The 12,490-nt window shown below is 55.9% G+C and overlaps 5 protein-coding genes across 5 annotated transcripts; 2 read left to right on the top strand and 3 right to left on the bottom strand.

Annotated features, from left to right (window-relative positions):
* Positions 1 to 581: 581 nt before the first annotated feature.
* CORC01_02569 (uncharacterized protein) lies at positions 582 to 1,746 on the top strand (the record flags this gene model as incomplete). Its single annotated transcript, XM_022614219.1, has 2 exons — positions 582 to 1,410; positions 1,505 to 1,746. 2 exons carry the CDS (start codon positions 582 to 584, stop codon positions 1,744 to 1,746), a joined length of 1,071 nt encoding a protein of 356 aa, XP_022479132.1.
* Positions 1,747 to 2,699: 953 nt separating this feature from the next.
* Positions 2,700 to 4,601, top strand: CORC01_02568 (uncharacterized protein; the record flags this gene model as incomplete). Its single annotated transcript, XM_022614218.1, has 5 exons — positions 2,700 to 2,780; positions 2,840 to 3,070; positions 3,128 to 3,239; positions 3,292 to 4,350; positions 4,414 to 4,601. The coding sequence occupies 5 exons, from the start codon at positions 2,700 to 2,702 to the stop codon at positions 4,599 to 4,601; spliced, it is 1,671 nt and encodes a 556-aa protein (XP_022479131.1).
* Positions 4,602 to 4,659: 58 nt separating this feature from the next.
* On the bottom strand, positions 4,660 to 7,045 carry CORC01_02567 (acetylcholinesterase; the record flags this gene model as incomplete). Its single annotated transcript, XM_022614217.1, has 7 exons — positions 4,660 to 5,166; positions 5,241 to 5,477; positions 5,531 to 5,627; positions 5,696 to 5,892; positions 5,982 to 6,209; positions 6,346 to 6,700; positions 6,792 to 7,045. The coding sequence occupies 7 exons, from the start codon at positions 7,043 to 7,045 to the stop codon at positions 4,660 to 4,662; spliced, it is 1,875 nt and encodes a 624-aa protein (XP_022479130.1).
* Positions 7,046 to 8,803: 1,758 nt separating this feature from the next.
* Positions 8,804 to 10,008, bottom strand: CORC01_02566 (uncharacterized protein; the record flags this gene model as incomplete). The annotated part of the gene is made up of 2 exons (XM_022614216.1): positions 8,804 to 9,872; positions 9,932 to 10,008. The coding sequence occupies 2 exons, from the start codon at positions 10,006 to 10,008 to the stop codon at positions 8,804 to 8,806; spliced, it is 1,146 nt and encodes a 381-aa protein (XP_022479129.1).
* A 1,250-nt stretch (positions 10,009 to 11,258) lies between these two features.
* Positions 11,259 to 11,682, bottom strand: CORC01_02565 (stress responsive A/B Barrel domain-containing protein; the record flags this gene model as incomplete). The annotated part of the gene is made up of 2 exons (XM_022614215.1): positions 11,259 to 11,525; positions 11,617 to 11,682. 2 exons carry the CDS (start codon positions 11,680 to 11,682, stop codon positions 11,259 to 11,261), a joined length of 333 nt encoding a protein of 110 aa, XP_022479128.1.
* Positions 11,683 to 12,490: the final 808 nt, after the last annotated feature.

Raw genomic sequence — 12,490 nt, 5'->3', positions numbered from 1 at the left:
TTTGATTGAGATACCATCTCCTTCCAATACAAACTGCGCTGCGGAAACGAGCCGCCTGGTGGTGCTTGAGCCGCCCTACTGAGAGTTTTGACTGATTATCTTCAGTTCACGGGCAACTTGGGAGAAGCTCATTTTCCGACGCACAATCATCTTATAGGCAAGTCAATTCCCTTTTGTTTTCTTCATCAGTCTCTCAATTTCCCTCCGAGATGGAGAGCTCGGCTGGTCTGGACCGCTTGCAAGGGAAGGTCTATCTCTACTCTTCAAAATCAGTACCACGCGTCGCCTCCACAATCTTCTCTGACCTTCAGGCGGTCTTCATTCTCTTGATCTTTTCTCTCCCATGTTCAAGTTGTCAAGATCCGTCGCTCCTTCCTACTCAGTCTTCAAGCTGCAGCCAAGAGAGGGCAAGGAAACAGTATAAAAATTGGCTGCCCGCTGAAACATTTTTTCCCTCAACTCGTCGTCCATCATTGACTTTCGACTTGATTTCTTCCCTCTAAATTCATCTACCTTGAACCCAAGCTCTGCTAACTTCCATCCTCAGTCCGTTCCAGCTCTTGCCCTAAGCATCACTGAAAATGCCTCGCAACATTCCCGGCAAGACCACCAGCTCCAAGCCGACCATGGCGCCGGCTCTCCGAGCCAGCACTCAGAGCAAGGCTCTCGTCAAGAAGGCTGGTGCCGTCGCTACCATCAAGAAGGTGACGGCCTCTCCTAAGCCGTCCAAGAAGGCAGGTCACACTTCGGACACCAAGTCCCAGACCGAGGAGGTCAAGGAGGTCGAGGAGATCAAGAAGGTCGAGGAGCCTCGATTCGACACCTTCCACCCGTTCCCTCGTCTCCCCAATGAGATCAAGGCGATGATCATCTGCGAGTACATTGACTACGAGCCCGCCGTCATTTATGGCAGCTGCAAACCCAATAAGACAACCCCAGGACTCATCGACGTCAACACTGGAAGAGATGGCGCCGCGTCCAAATACAAATGCTTGACCCAACTCGCCAACAGCATCATTGGATTCGATGAGGTCATCGAGCGCGAGTTCGGAGTCTCATTCCATGACTTGTCTCGCTGCCCCGAGCTCGGCGTCCGCGCGGACAAGGATCTCATGGTTCTCGTGTTTGACGTGAAGCAGCGACCCTCTCTGGACTGGTATAGCGCTCAGCAGCGAAGACTCAATCGCAGCCACTTCGTCGTCGGCATTCGCAACATTGGCGTTGTGTATGATCGAGACCGCCTTTATGGTCTGGACTTGAACTTCAACAGGGTTGTTTCCCAACCTTGCGCCTTCGGTGATCTTGCCGTGATGGTCGAGAGCTTCCCTGATGTCAAGAACTTCTTCATTCTTGTCAAGTTGCGCGACGGCAACAAAGCTTCGCAGAAGCAGTTCCTGACGGATCAGCTTGGTATGTACTACTGTATCTCTGGGGAGCCTTAGTTGGCCCGCGCCCTGTGGTTACTCTCATTTTATAGGTACATGTACTAACAACAAGATCATAGCCACAGCGAAGGAAAGCAACCATCTTATGATCTTTGAGGAGAAGGAGAGAACCTGGGTCGAAGTAACCCCTGCTGTCGCCAGAAGTCAGCCCCGCGGTGACCCTTTGAGAAGTGCCCTCGACCTCCTCGTCCGCACCGACTTTCTGTTCCATGCACTCTCAAGCGTCAGGGCTCAACCCGCTCATGTTCGATTCCGCCTTCTCGCGGCATCGCACTTCAAGAACAAGACGCTGGGAATCTGAGACAGAACTCCATCACGAATAAGTTTGCCTCGAAGGATATTAGGCCGCATAGCGTTTGGCAACCGGAGTTTTCAGAGAAGGAAGCAGCATTCTGGTCATTGTTTTACACGAGGGTCGCCTTTTTTTCAGATGACCGGGGAGATTTATAGACAGAGCTTCAGCTCATATGCATTCGGTCTGGGAGAAGAGAGGAAGCAGGAAGTGCAAGTGCCTCAATCAGAGATTAGTTACCATTACAATTCCAGAAAATTACAGTATTGTTGTAGTAGTCGGTGACATGGTGCCATGTGCTGTCATTCATTACACAAAGCTGCGGTGGAACTCCCCAAGTTCTTGTGCATGGCAGTACCTAAGTCGCATTCCACTTTGCGGCCGCCGAGCGATTCAGATGTGCATGACATGAGGACTCGTGACAGCTTCCAAACGATTGAGTGTCATTCAGTGAGATTCGAGGACGACGGGGACTCAGGGAAAGCTAAAGATGCAGCTAAATCGCAAAGGCAAAGGCGAGGTGGACCGTCTTCGTTCGGGTAAGATCCGCCCGCTCGGCTCGGCTTCCGATCGGCGGACCCTCGAAAGGTGCCTTATCACGAGTGAATTCCACCGCTGGAAACGAAAAGATTTCGGCACTGGCTGTGAGCTTCAAGTCCGTTTTAAAGCCTTTGTACTTGAACTGTCTTGGGGCGGCATCGGAGCATTTCGGTAGGGAAAAGCGGCTAAGGGGGGACTGACTAATTTCAACGGTCACATCGTCCGACGCGAACAGCGATAACTTGTGAGCTAAGAACCTTGTTGCTCTGGCTCACGTCGCACACGTCACCTCATCCAAATCCTCTTCTCTATAAGTCGGATTCTTGATTACACACTTTAGCTTGAGATTTGGACTCATTCAACGTCCAGAGAATCAAGAACACTCCCTCTTATAATGAGATTCGATCCAAGACACAGCTACAATGACGACTGCAAATAAACGCCCACGCAGCGAGCCGCAATGGCTCAAGGCATGCGTCGATGTTCTCCAAGCGATAAAGCTGGTATGTCCAACTCACAAAATCATCCTCATTGCTAGAAGACGACCTGATAATGTGTACAGGCCGCGTCTCAATCGGCCCCGAAGCTCCTCAACTCATGGCTCTACGTGCCCTCGGGTATCATGGTCATGCTGGCTGCATGCTTCGGTGTCAGCGTCTTCTTCGACGCCGTCGGGGTCTCCTTCCCGGCCTCTGTGGCCTGTCTGATTCTGCTCTTCTTCGGGCTCTTGTTGTCGGAACTGGTGCTAGGGAACCACAAGACGAGAGCAATTGTCGCTGTCATTGATGTGCCGGTGAGTCCTTGCAAGGCGATCGGCGAACGTTGGAGTTATGATGCTGATGGTTCGTAGGCGGGGTGGTCTCTCCGTTGGATCAATATCTTTTTCACACCATCGTTCATCATGCTGCCATTGAGTCCCTCGATCGGTATCAAGGAGGTCATGAAGATCATCGCCGTCTTCAGTGAGCTCTTCTTCCCTTTCATCTAGTGCAGCATTAAGCTAATCGGCCGTAGTCATTGGATTCATCATGATGATGGCGCTGGCCGCATACCTCACCCGCGGCCTCCAACTCCTCCTTGGCTCATCCAAGCGCGCGATAACAGAACGCGCAGAGGAGATGGGCAACGAGACAGACGAAATCCCTCTCGCCGACACGCCCCCTCGAAGCGACTCCGTCCCGGGCTCCCGCACCATCTCCGCAGCTCCGTCCTCGTTATCGCTCAACACCCTCGCTCCGCCGCCGCCCTCGCAGAACGCGTCACACACCTTCCTCCCATCAGCAAACTCCCCCGACCGACCGACCGAGACCGGCGGCGATCTACCCTCGTCCCCGTCAACCCCGTCTCTTCCACGCCAAGAACCCGTCCCCATGCCACGCTCACAACTCTGGGCCGCTTGGATCTGCGGCCACCTAAACTGGGTCATTTACGCCTTCATCTTTGCCTTCGTCGGCATCCCCCTCTACTACGCAACCGGCTACGCCATGCCCCTCCACCTAAGCCTCATCCTCCTCGTCTACTTCGCCGCCATGTCCGTCCCCGCAAACTGGAGACAGTACCTCCACCCCGTCCTCCTCACCTCCCTCCTCTCCGTCCTCGGCATCTGGGCCCTCGCCGCCGTCAGGGGCACCGGCCTCTTCGAGACCCTCCGATCCTTCCGCACGGGGGCGAACTACACCTACCTCTGGCTCCACGCCAGCAACGCCAGCGGCCGCCTCCCCGGCGCCGGCGACATCTTCAGCACCGTCCTCGACGCGAGCATCGTCTCCCTCGCGCTGCCAATGTACCAGTACCGCCGCGAGCTGAAGCAGAACTTTGTCGCCATCGTCCTGCCCAACATCCTCATGTCCATCGGCTGCCTCTTTTCGTACCCCAAGATCTGCTACGCCATCGGCATCAGCGCAGAGCGGTCTCTCGCGTTTGCGTCGCGTAGTTTGACGCTCGCGCTGGCTCTCCCTGCAACGGAGAATCTCGGGGGCGATCTGAATACCGTGGCTGCGGTGGCCATCATGAGCGGCATCGTTGGTGTGCTGGTTGGCCAGCGCATGCTCGCTTGGCTGAGGGTACCCGAAGGTAAGGGGATTTGCGCAGTATGAAATGAAGAATGAACGGGAACGGCAGCTTACAAAGTTACAGATGACTACATCACCCGCGGCGTCACGCTGGGCGCCAACTCCTCAGCCATCGCCACCGCGCTCCTCCTCCGAACGGATCCCCGTGCCGCTGCGCTATCGAGCTTGTCAATGAGTTTATTCGGCACCATCACCGTCTTGTTCACATCCATTCCGCCCATTGCAAGCGTCATCAAGTCACTGGTAACGTGATCGTATGAAAAACCTATGGTCCGGAATCACAGGCAGGAGTCCACCACTCGAGCTCCCTCTAGGCCGAAATGCTAGGAGCCAACCGCCGCCAAAAGTCGCACCTCTCACCACGCCCGCCCTCCCAGGAATCAGCCGGCACAACCCTGATATCATTCACCTGTCCCGGAGCCATAAACTGCGTGACGCGCGTGCCCCACGACGTAACAAACTCATACGGCACCCCGCCCGTCTGGTTCAAGTTCAACTGCTTCTGCGCCTCCTCCGTCCAGACCGGCCACTGGCTCGCTCCATTCTCAGCAGCTGCCCCGCCTCCCGAAGCTCCGTTGGCAATCTCATCGCTGATGGAAGGGTCGTTGGCCGTGACGAAGTTACCCCAAATCTTGCGGAAGGCGAGAACAAGGTCCGGGCCCTGGTTCGGCGTCGCGGGGCCAAAGTAGCCTGGGATATCGGCCGTGTGCCAGGCGAAGGGTACAGAGTACTGGTAGTGCCAAGACGACTTTGGCGATGTGAAGGCGTCGGAGAGCCAGTAGCTTGGGCAGACGAACGTGGCTTCAGCGTAAATGTTCTGTTTTTTCCATTTTGCTTTTGTCAGGGCAAGGGGTCACACAGGCCGGGGGTGGGGGGGATGGCGCCTCTTACGTTGGCTCTCTGCTGTTGCCCGGTCCCTGACTGACTCACGTCGAGGGCCGTGAGACCCGTCAGCCCGTTTGTCTCGAAGCGGGTGTCGTTCGCCCCCGTCTTTGTCGGATGCGCGGCGAGGATCTCGTCGATTTGGCTCGAAGAGAGGTTGGGGAACTCGAGCTTGAGCCAGGATGTCAGATCCGAGACGCTGACAATGTTGGGCGGAGTGAGGAGGGGCCCTTCATTCGCATTGTGCTTGAAATCTCGTCAGTTGCCGGCCGAGAATCCAGTGAAGGGGGGATACTCACACCGACGAGCAGGCGCTCTCCGTTGACTTTCTTCTGCTTCATCTGCTCGGTGGGAAGGCTCTTGATGTAAACGCCGTCCGTCACCGGGTAGAACGCCCTAACGCCGCCCAGTCAGCCGCGTCCAGGAAGAAGAAAACTGCAACGTCATGAGACCCGTCCACATACCAAAACCCATACGGCTGTTCAAAAGTGGTATTGGCACTCGCCACCTGCAACGTCATGCTCTCTTTCCCGCGGAGACACTCGAGGACATCACCAGACGACAAACAGCCCGCCTTTTCAGCAAACGCCTGATACCGCGCAGTCGGAAACGCCGCGTCGTAGGCATAGTGGAACGGGAGGTACGGCGAGGCGGCGATTCCCTTAAGTTTTTTTTGATTCGAGGTTAGCGCCCTCCCATCTCACCGTCGGCGTTGAGCAGAGGCGAAAATGCAGCGAGCAGGAAACTTACATTATTGAAGAGAGTCGTCCCCAGACTTCCGTCCACGGCGAGGATGTGGTACATGACAGACCCGGCGCCCGCCGACTCCCCTGCAATCGTCACCTTGCGACGATCCCCGCCAAACTGGCCGATGAAGCGCTGCACCCAGCCGAGGGCAAAGGCCTGGTCAAGCAGTCCCGCGTTCACCACGCCTCGGGCTTTGACCTCTGCTGAGGAAAGGAACCCCAATGCGCCGAGCTTTGCGTCGTCAGTTTGGATTTCTCGCAAGCTTCAAGCCTAAACCTATTCCTCGTCTGCGATCAATGGTCCGGGAAGGGGGTCGAAAAAAAACAAGCCCATCAAGAAAGGGGGAGGAAAAAAACGACAGACATACGCGATACTGAATAACAACAGCCACGAAACCACCCCCATTCGCATTGATGATCTCCGACATGTCAATCCTTCCATCGCCGTACCCGTACCCACCGCCGTGGATGTACACCAGCACCGGCAAGTCCTCGGCAGCGGCGGCGGGGGCGTACACGTTTAGGAAGAGACAGTCCTCGTCGCCGGGGATGAAGGGGAGACCCGGCACGGCAGGGTAGTTTTGCGGACAGATTGGACCAAAGTCAGTCGCTGCCAGGACCCCAGCACCACCACCACCACCGCTCCCGGCAGTGTCGTTGGCCGACGGGAGGCGGGGAGCACGCCATCGCTGGGCGCCTGTCGGAGGAGCCGCGTAGCGGATCCTAGAGGTTGCGGCGGGTCTTGTCAGAGGCAACTCGCGCGTATATACACGGGGCGGTAACGTTGAATTGCCAGGGAGAAGGTCAGTCTTACCCTTTCCAGATGTTCAGGCCGCTGCTGGCGTTGGTGTAGCCTTCGTACTTGGCATACCCGAGGTCTACAGTCAGAGAGGTGGGCCGCTGTTGTCCTTGTCCACGGAGAGCATCGTCGAGACCCCGGGTGTCGGTTAGGAGACTATTCAAGAACGCGGCGGCGGCGTCCTGGTCTCTAGACGATCGGAAGGCGTTGGAGAGGCGAGATGTGAGAAGCCCCACGACGGCTAGAGTTAGGGTCCTGAAGAGGCGCATGGCTGTTGTTTTCCTTCGGTTTAAGCGAGCGTGGGGTTTCTGTTCGTGTCGAGCACGAAAAAGATTGTGGACCATGGACAAAATGGGAGAGAAGGGAAGCAGTATATAGGTACATGGGATGATGGCCTAGTAGCCCATCCGCGATTCTTTCCAATGTTCATATAAGCGGCAACGTGCCGTATGAGCTATTGGGGTTGACTAATATCGTGGCCGGGTGACCGGGGGTACACTCGTCTTGATCTGCTTTTAGAGTTCACCAAACTAGGCAGGACGCTAAGAAACCTGGTTGTTTATAGAATTCATTATGCGTAAATCCATACCCTCTTCCACAAGGTTGTTTTCCGCCATTGACATTCAAGAGCCGAGTCAATCGGTAGCGCAATCCCCCCCCTGTCTCTCAGGAGGAGAGTACTAGGCAGCGAACAGGGTACTCCAAGGGCATTTTTCGGACCGTGCCATGACTGATGCAAGTTTGTCTGCAGGACGGTGATGCGACGAACACCGGGGGGACCACCATCGCCGGGCATATCAGCGTCACATCGGTGCGTGGTCATGACCTCTCCGGAAAGGGGGGCGGGCTGGAGGGAAATCGAACTGCCAAGTCGTTGAGGTTGGAAGATGCCGAAGTCGTCGTATTCTCTACGAAAGACTTCTCCAATCTCCTAGTCGGCTGTTGTCTGTCTCCAGAAAGCTGGCGGTGGCAGGGACTATCTTACATCAAGCCATAAGTACGAAAACCAGACCTCCGCCAACAAAAAATCCTACGACATGAAAGGTCCAAATTTGTTACGCTACGGGAACGGGCCAGAAACAGAAACCAGAGAAACGGAGGCAAAATGACTCCGCCGGCGAACCTGCTGACTACTATATAACGCAAGTCCCTTAACGACCCAATCTATACCCTCTCTTACACATTAGAGTTTAAGCCAACTCAAACTCCACATAAAAATAAAGACCACAAAAAAAGACGGTACATTTCCAGAGCCTCCCTTCGTCCGAACTATACCAGCGGTCGGTTCTACCGCCGGGCCGAGGGGCGCGTTCTGCCGTAGATATACCACATCGTCGTCCCTCACCCACGAAAAAGGACGGCGACACAGGTCCCGCAGGCGCTAGCTAGTAATGATGCCACCGCCTGCACCCTCATCCCACGAAACCAAGCAACAAGTCCGCCAAAGCCGTCGGGTTTCGTCGTCGCTGCTGTCGGATTGATAGTAATAGTGGTAGTCCTCTTCTCCCGACATGCCTAGATGCCACCGCAAGACAAACCCCTCCTCGCCGGTACGCGGATCTCGCGAGTCCTACATCCACACAGAAAAGCCGGATCACAATGTCGTAGAATTCGTTCGTAGTCCGACAGGAAGTGCGGGCAAAACAGCTCAACCAGCCTTGATCCCTCTCACATGGTGAACACAGTGGCCATGTGTCAAGATTGGAGGGCTCGAAAAAGGCAAATACTAGACGATCTCACGACACGCAATTACCCAGCTACTCATTAAAGCCTTCAATCACGAAAAGAAGAAACACAACAATTCAAAATCAGATGCTCGCATTGTCTAAGTCAAACCTAAACCATCCATAATCCATCCGAACCAATTCCCATCCCAGCACAAAAAAGCCGTTCAAATCATGCAAGCGGAGTCTCGAGCCCGCAGTTTTTCATCCCAAAAGTATTTCCCAACGTCATGAACCGTACATGATCATCCGCATACCTCTTCTTCGCCTACTTGATTGAATAAGAAAAAGAAATGGGGTGCCTTATTTCCGCTCCTCAAAGTAGAACTTGCCAAGCTTGTCGCCACCACCCTGAGGGCTGCCAAGCGCGGCGTTGCCTACGCGCGCCTCGCCTCCATCAAGCCGCTCCCTGAGAAGACGCTCTGCGGTATCACGAGCTGTTGGTGTCGTGGCGGGGTTAGCTTGTGAAGATTGCTGGGGGAACTGGGAAGCAGGGACGGGTGGCTTGTTGGTGGTGTCGACGTACATTTCGTCGCTGGGTACACCGGCGCCGTCATTGGTCGTACCATCCATCATCCGCGCATCCCGTCGTTCCTGCATGGCGGCGGCGCTGGTCGGGGTGTCACCACCCATCGTGACGTCGCGGGCCCGCTGCGTCGGCAGGCCATCACTGAGGCCAGAAGCGCTTCGCTCCAGGCCCCAGATACCGGCCTGGCCAGCGACTCCGGGAATGGGTCGACGCTGATAGATGGGACCGGACACGGTACTGTTGGCGCCCTCGCCAAAGCCAACAAGGCTGGCGGAACCGTCGTCGCTCATGCGGTCGTCGTAGCCTCCGGTGGACCCTGCCGTCTGGTCCTCGTCCATCCGTTCGGGCTCGGCGCCCATGCTGGTAACCGAGCCGGCCTCGCGGTAGTTGGTATCCATGCTGAACATGTCCTCGTCCTGCTCGCCGGGTGCGGTGCGCGTCTCGTTTTCGTCGCCAACATAGCTCTCGGTTGCGCTAGCGGTACCGACGGTGCTCATCTTGGTGACAGCGGTAGGCTGGCCATGGGCGTCAAAGTATGCGGGCGTGAGGTGCGTGTTGGGCGGGTAGTTGGCAGGGAAGCCGGTAGAGGTAGGGGTCGTCTGGGGAGAGATGGAGGAGCCGGCATTCTGCTGGTGCGGCGGGGCGCGCAAGGTCGAGACTCTCTCTAGACCGGCGAGGCGGGAGATGCGGTCGGCGCGCTCGGCTTCGAGGCTCGTTGTGGAGGGGTGGTGAGCGTGGCCGCGGGCACCGGCAGGACCCTGGGGAAAATGGCCTCGGTGACCATCTTTAATAGCGGTGGTAGAGAGGGCAGAGAGGGAGGTCGTAGCGCTCGTGGGGGTGCCGCTGGGTCGGGAGATGTTAGCTTGGATACCAAGTGGGAAAGGAAGGACGAGGCAGCGTACGGCATCTCCGAGGGAGTATCCGGGTTGGAGTTTGGAGGAGGAAGGTTGATGAAAGTGGGACGCGGTGCTTGCGCCATGACTGCTAGAATTGGCGTTGGTATCTAGAACGAGGCCGATGGGTGTCGATGAAGTCGATAGCGAAAGCCGTCGACGGAGGAATTGCGTCGATGTTTGGGCAGCGACGAGGTCGCAACCTGGTGCTTGTGGGCGGGTAAATGCGCCGAGGGCAAGAGGCAAGTTGGACGGGGGTGCTGGCGCTGGCGCTTCTTTGCAGAAGGTAGTTCAACGGCGCGAGCTATCAGGTATCGTGGTCAGATTGATAGACAACCTAGGGGACGATTGGGTAGAGCTAGGCGACGGAGGTGTAGTGATGTTGGGCACGAGTGTTAAAACGGTGTCGCAAAGGGAGCATCAACTCGCATATTGTTCCTAATCGTGGTGCGAAGATGGAAAGGGGACGAGGTGTGACGGGAGTGTGCAAGAGCCGAGTGAAGAAAAGCCAAGCAGCTGGATGTTGGCCGTTCGCGTCAGACAGGGAGGCAGAGAGGCAGGTCCCCTGAAGTCATGAAAGTGAAGCGTCCTACCTGAGCCCAGGTATCCGTACCGAATGGGAAAGCAGGGCAAGCGCTGGTTTGTGGGTGGGTACCTTCTCCAAGGAGCTTAGGTAGAAGGTGGCAGCACGCGGGACGCAGAGCAGAGCAGAGTACCTTTAGGTAGGAGCAGGAGCAATGCGTGGGCTGGCGGGGGAGGGGAACAGCACGCAGCGGGGGCAGACGACGGGGACGGGGACGGGAACGGGGGACGGTGACGGAGTGTCGGGTGGCCAGAGCAGCGCAAGAGCACAGGGCATGACGTAAGGTAGACCCCGGTGTCCTGGTGCGGTGGTGCGCCCCGCTTACATCACCAGATGCAAAGGCGTCCGACGTGCTACGATTGGCTGGCACAATAATGGCTGTAATGGTCGTGATTGGCCCCCTTCTTGGGCCCTTGGGCACTAAGGTAAGTGAGGACGGACCCCTGATTGCTTCTCCTCGCCATCCCTGCATTCCCCTCCCGCTACCTACCTCATGGTACCTGACGTGGGCTTGTTCCGTACAGTAAGACTCCCATTTCCCATTTGGCTAAGCCATATGCAATGATGGCATTTCAATTTCCAAGGGAACAGACATGTGCCAATGCACATGCAATGTAGAATGACCCAAGTCTTTGCCTCGAGAGGTAACCCAACACTCCCATCCGCCAACACGCTGCACTCTGTCCGTCTCACTCTGTCCGTCTCACTCTGTCCGTCTCCCCACGAACCACCACCAAACAGTGGAAACGACCTTCAGAATACCCCCGGCGCAAAATCAGTCACCCGCGTCTTGAGAATAGCCGAACCAACCTGCTTTTTGAAAGCCTGATGCACAGGGTCGTTGGCGAGGTAATAATCGCGGTCCTGGATGCTCTCAAACTCGGCAACAAAGACGTGTGTGATACCGTCCTGCAAGCCCTCGGGGCTACAATCGAGTCCGCCGACAAGAGACTTGATGTACGCCTTGTTGGACGTCGGGTGAATGCAATTGTCTTTGAGAGCCAACATACTCTCACACAGCTGTTTTGGCGTTAGCCCTGTCTTTGTCTTTTCTCTCTCTCTCTCTCTCTCTCTCTCTCTTTCCCACCCCACCAGGCGTGGACAAACGTACCGTCTTCACCTCCTCCGCCGGAACAAGCTCCTTGAATTGAAACTGGACAACGTGGATAATACTCATTTTCGATACGCAAGAGTGGAGTAGGGGGGGAAAAGAGTCGTGGTCAAGATAAGGTAGAGTTGAGCGACCTGTGTTGTTGATCAGTGTTTTGAGTTCGTCTGCTTGCAAGTTGCCACCCTCTCCCGGACGTCCAGTCCCTCTCCTCTCTGTTTAACGCGCGGGCGGATCAAGGTGCGGAACGGCGGGGCATCGCCATCTCACCCCTCATCGTCCTGTCCTGTCCTGATGCGGGGAGGCTTCGGCCAATCACACATGCACAACAGCACCGCTGCTCCCTCTTCGTTTGACCAACACCACGTCTACTGGCATATTTATTCTGTGCACGGGTCTTGAGTTCAATGTCTATCCTTCCTTTGCATATCATTCTCTTGTATCCAAGTGGGACAGACGGTGGATGTACCAACTTGTCAGAACGACCAGTACAAGACGGTCGAACTGGTCAACTACCGTAGTAGGACGCAAGGCTGATGTACCGCGCAGAGAACCATCTTGAGAAATATCACATGCCATCCACAAAAAACATGTTGGTAATGCTGTATTTTCACTAAGCGCTACGTACGATTCCACTCATTGTGATATTCTATCCCTCCGGGTTACAACCCCATCCCCATCATCATCATCATCATCACCATCGTCATGAAATAGTCACACATCCAAGAATCAGTCACCAGAATGATGATCATTCTTCTATAGACATTCTACTCCCATCATCTAAGCCCCCCCCTCCCCCACCCACCCCCCCCACCCCCCACCCCCTGCCACCCCCCCTGGCGCACCCCGCCCGCAGCGAGTGACCCCAGTGAGCCGC

Source organism: Colletotrichum orchidophilum (assembly GCF_001831195.1).
Source record: "Colletotrichum orchidophilum strain IMI 309357 chromosome Unknown Scaffold_15.1, whole genome shotgun sequence".
Lineage (NCBI taxonomy): Eukaryota > Fungi > Ascomycota > Sordariomycetes > Glomerellales > Glomerellaceae > Colletotrichum > Colletotrichum orchidophilum.
Note: the sequence above shows the minus strand (reverse complement) of the source record. Positions and strands in the feature narration are given on the sequence as shown.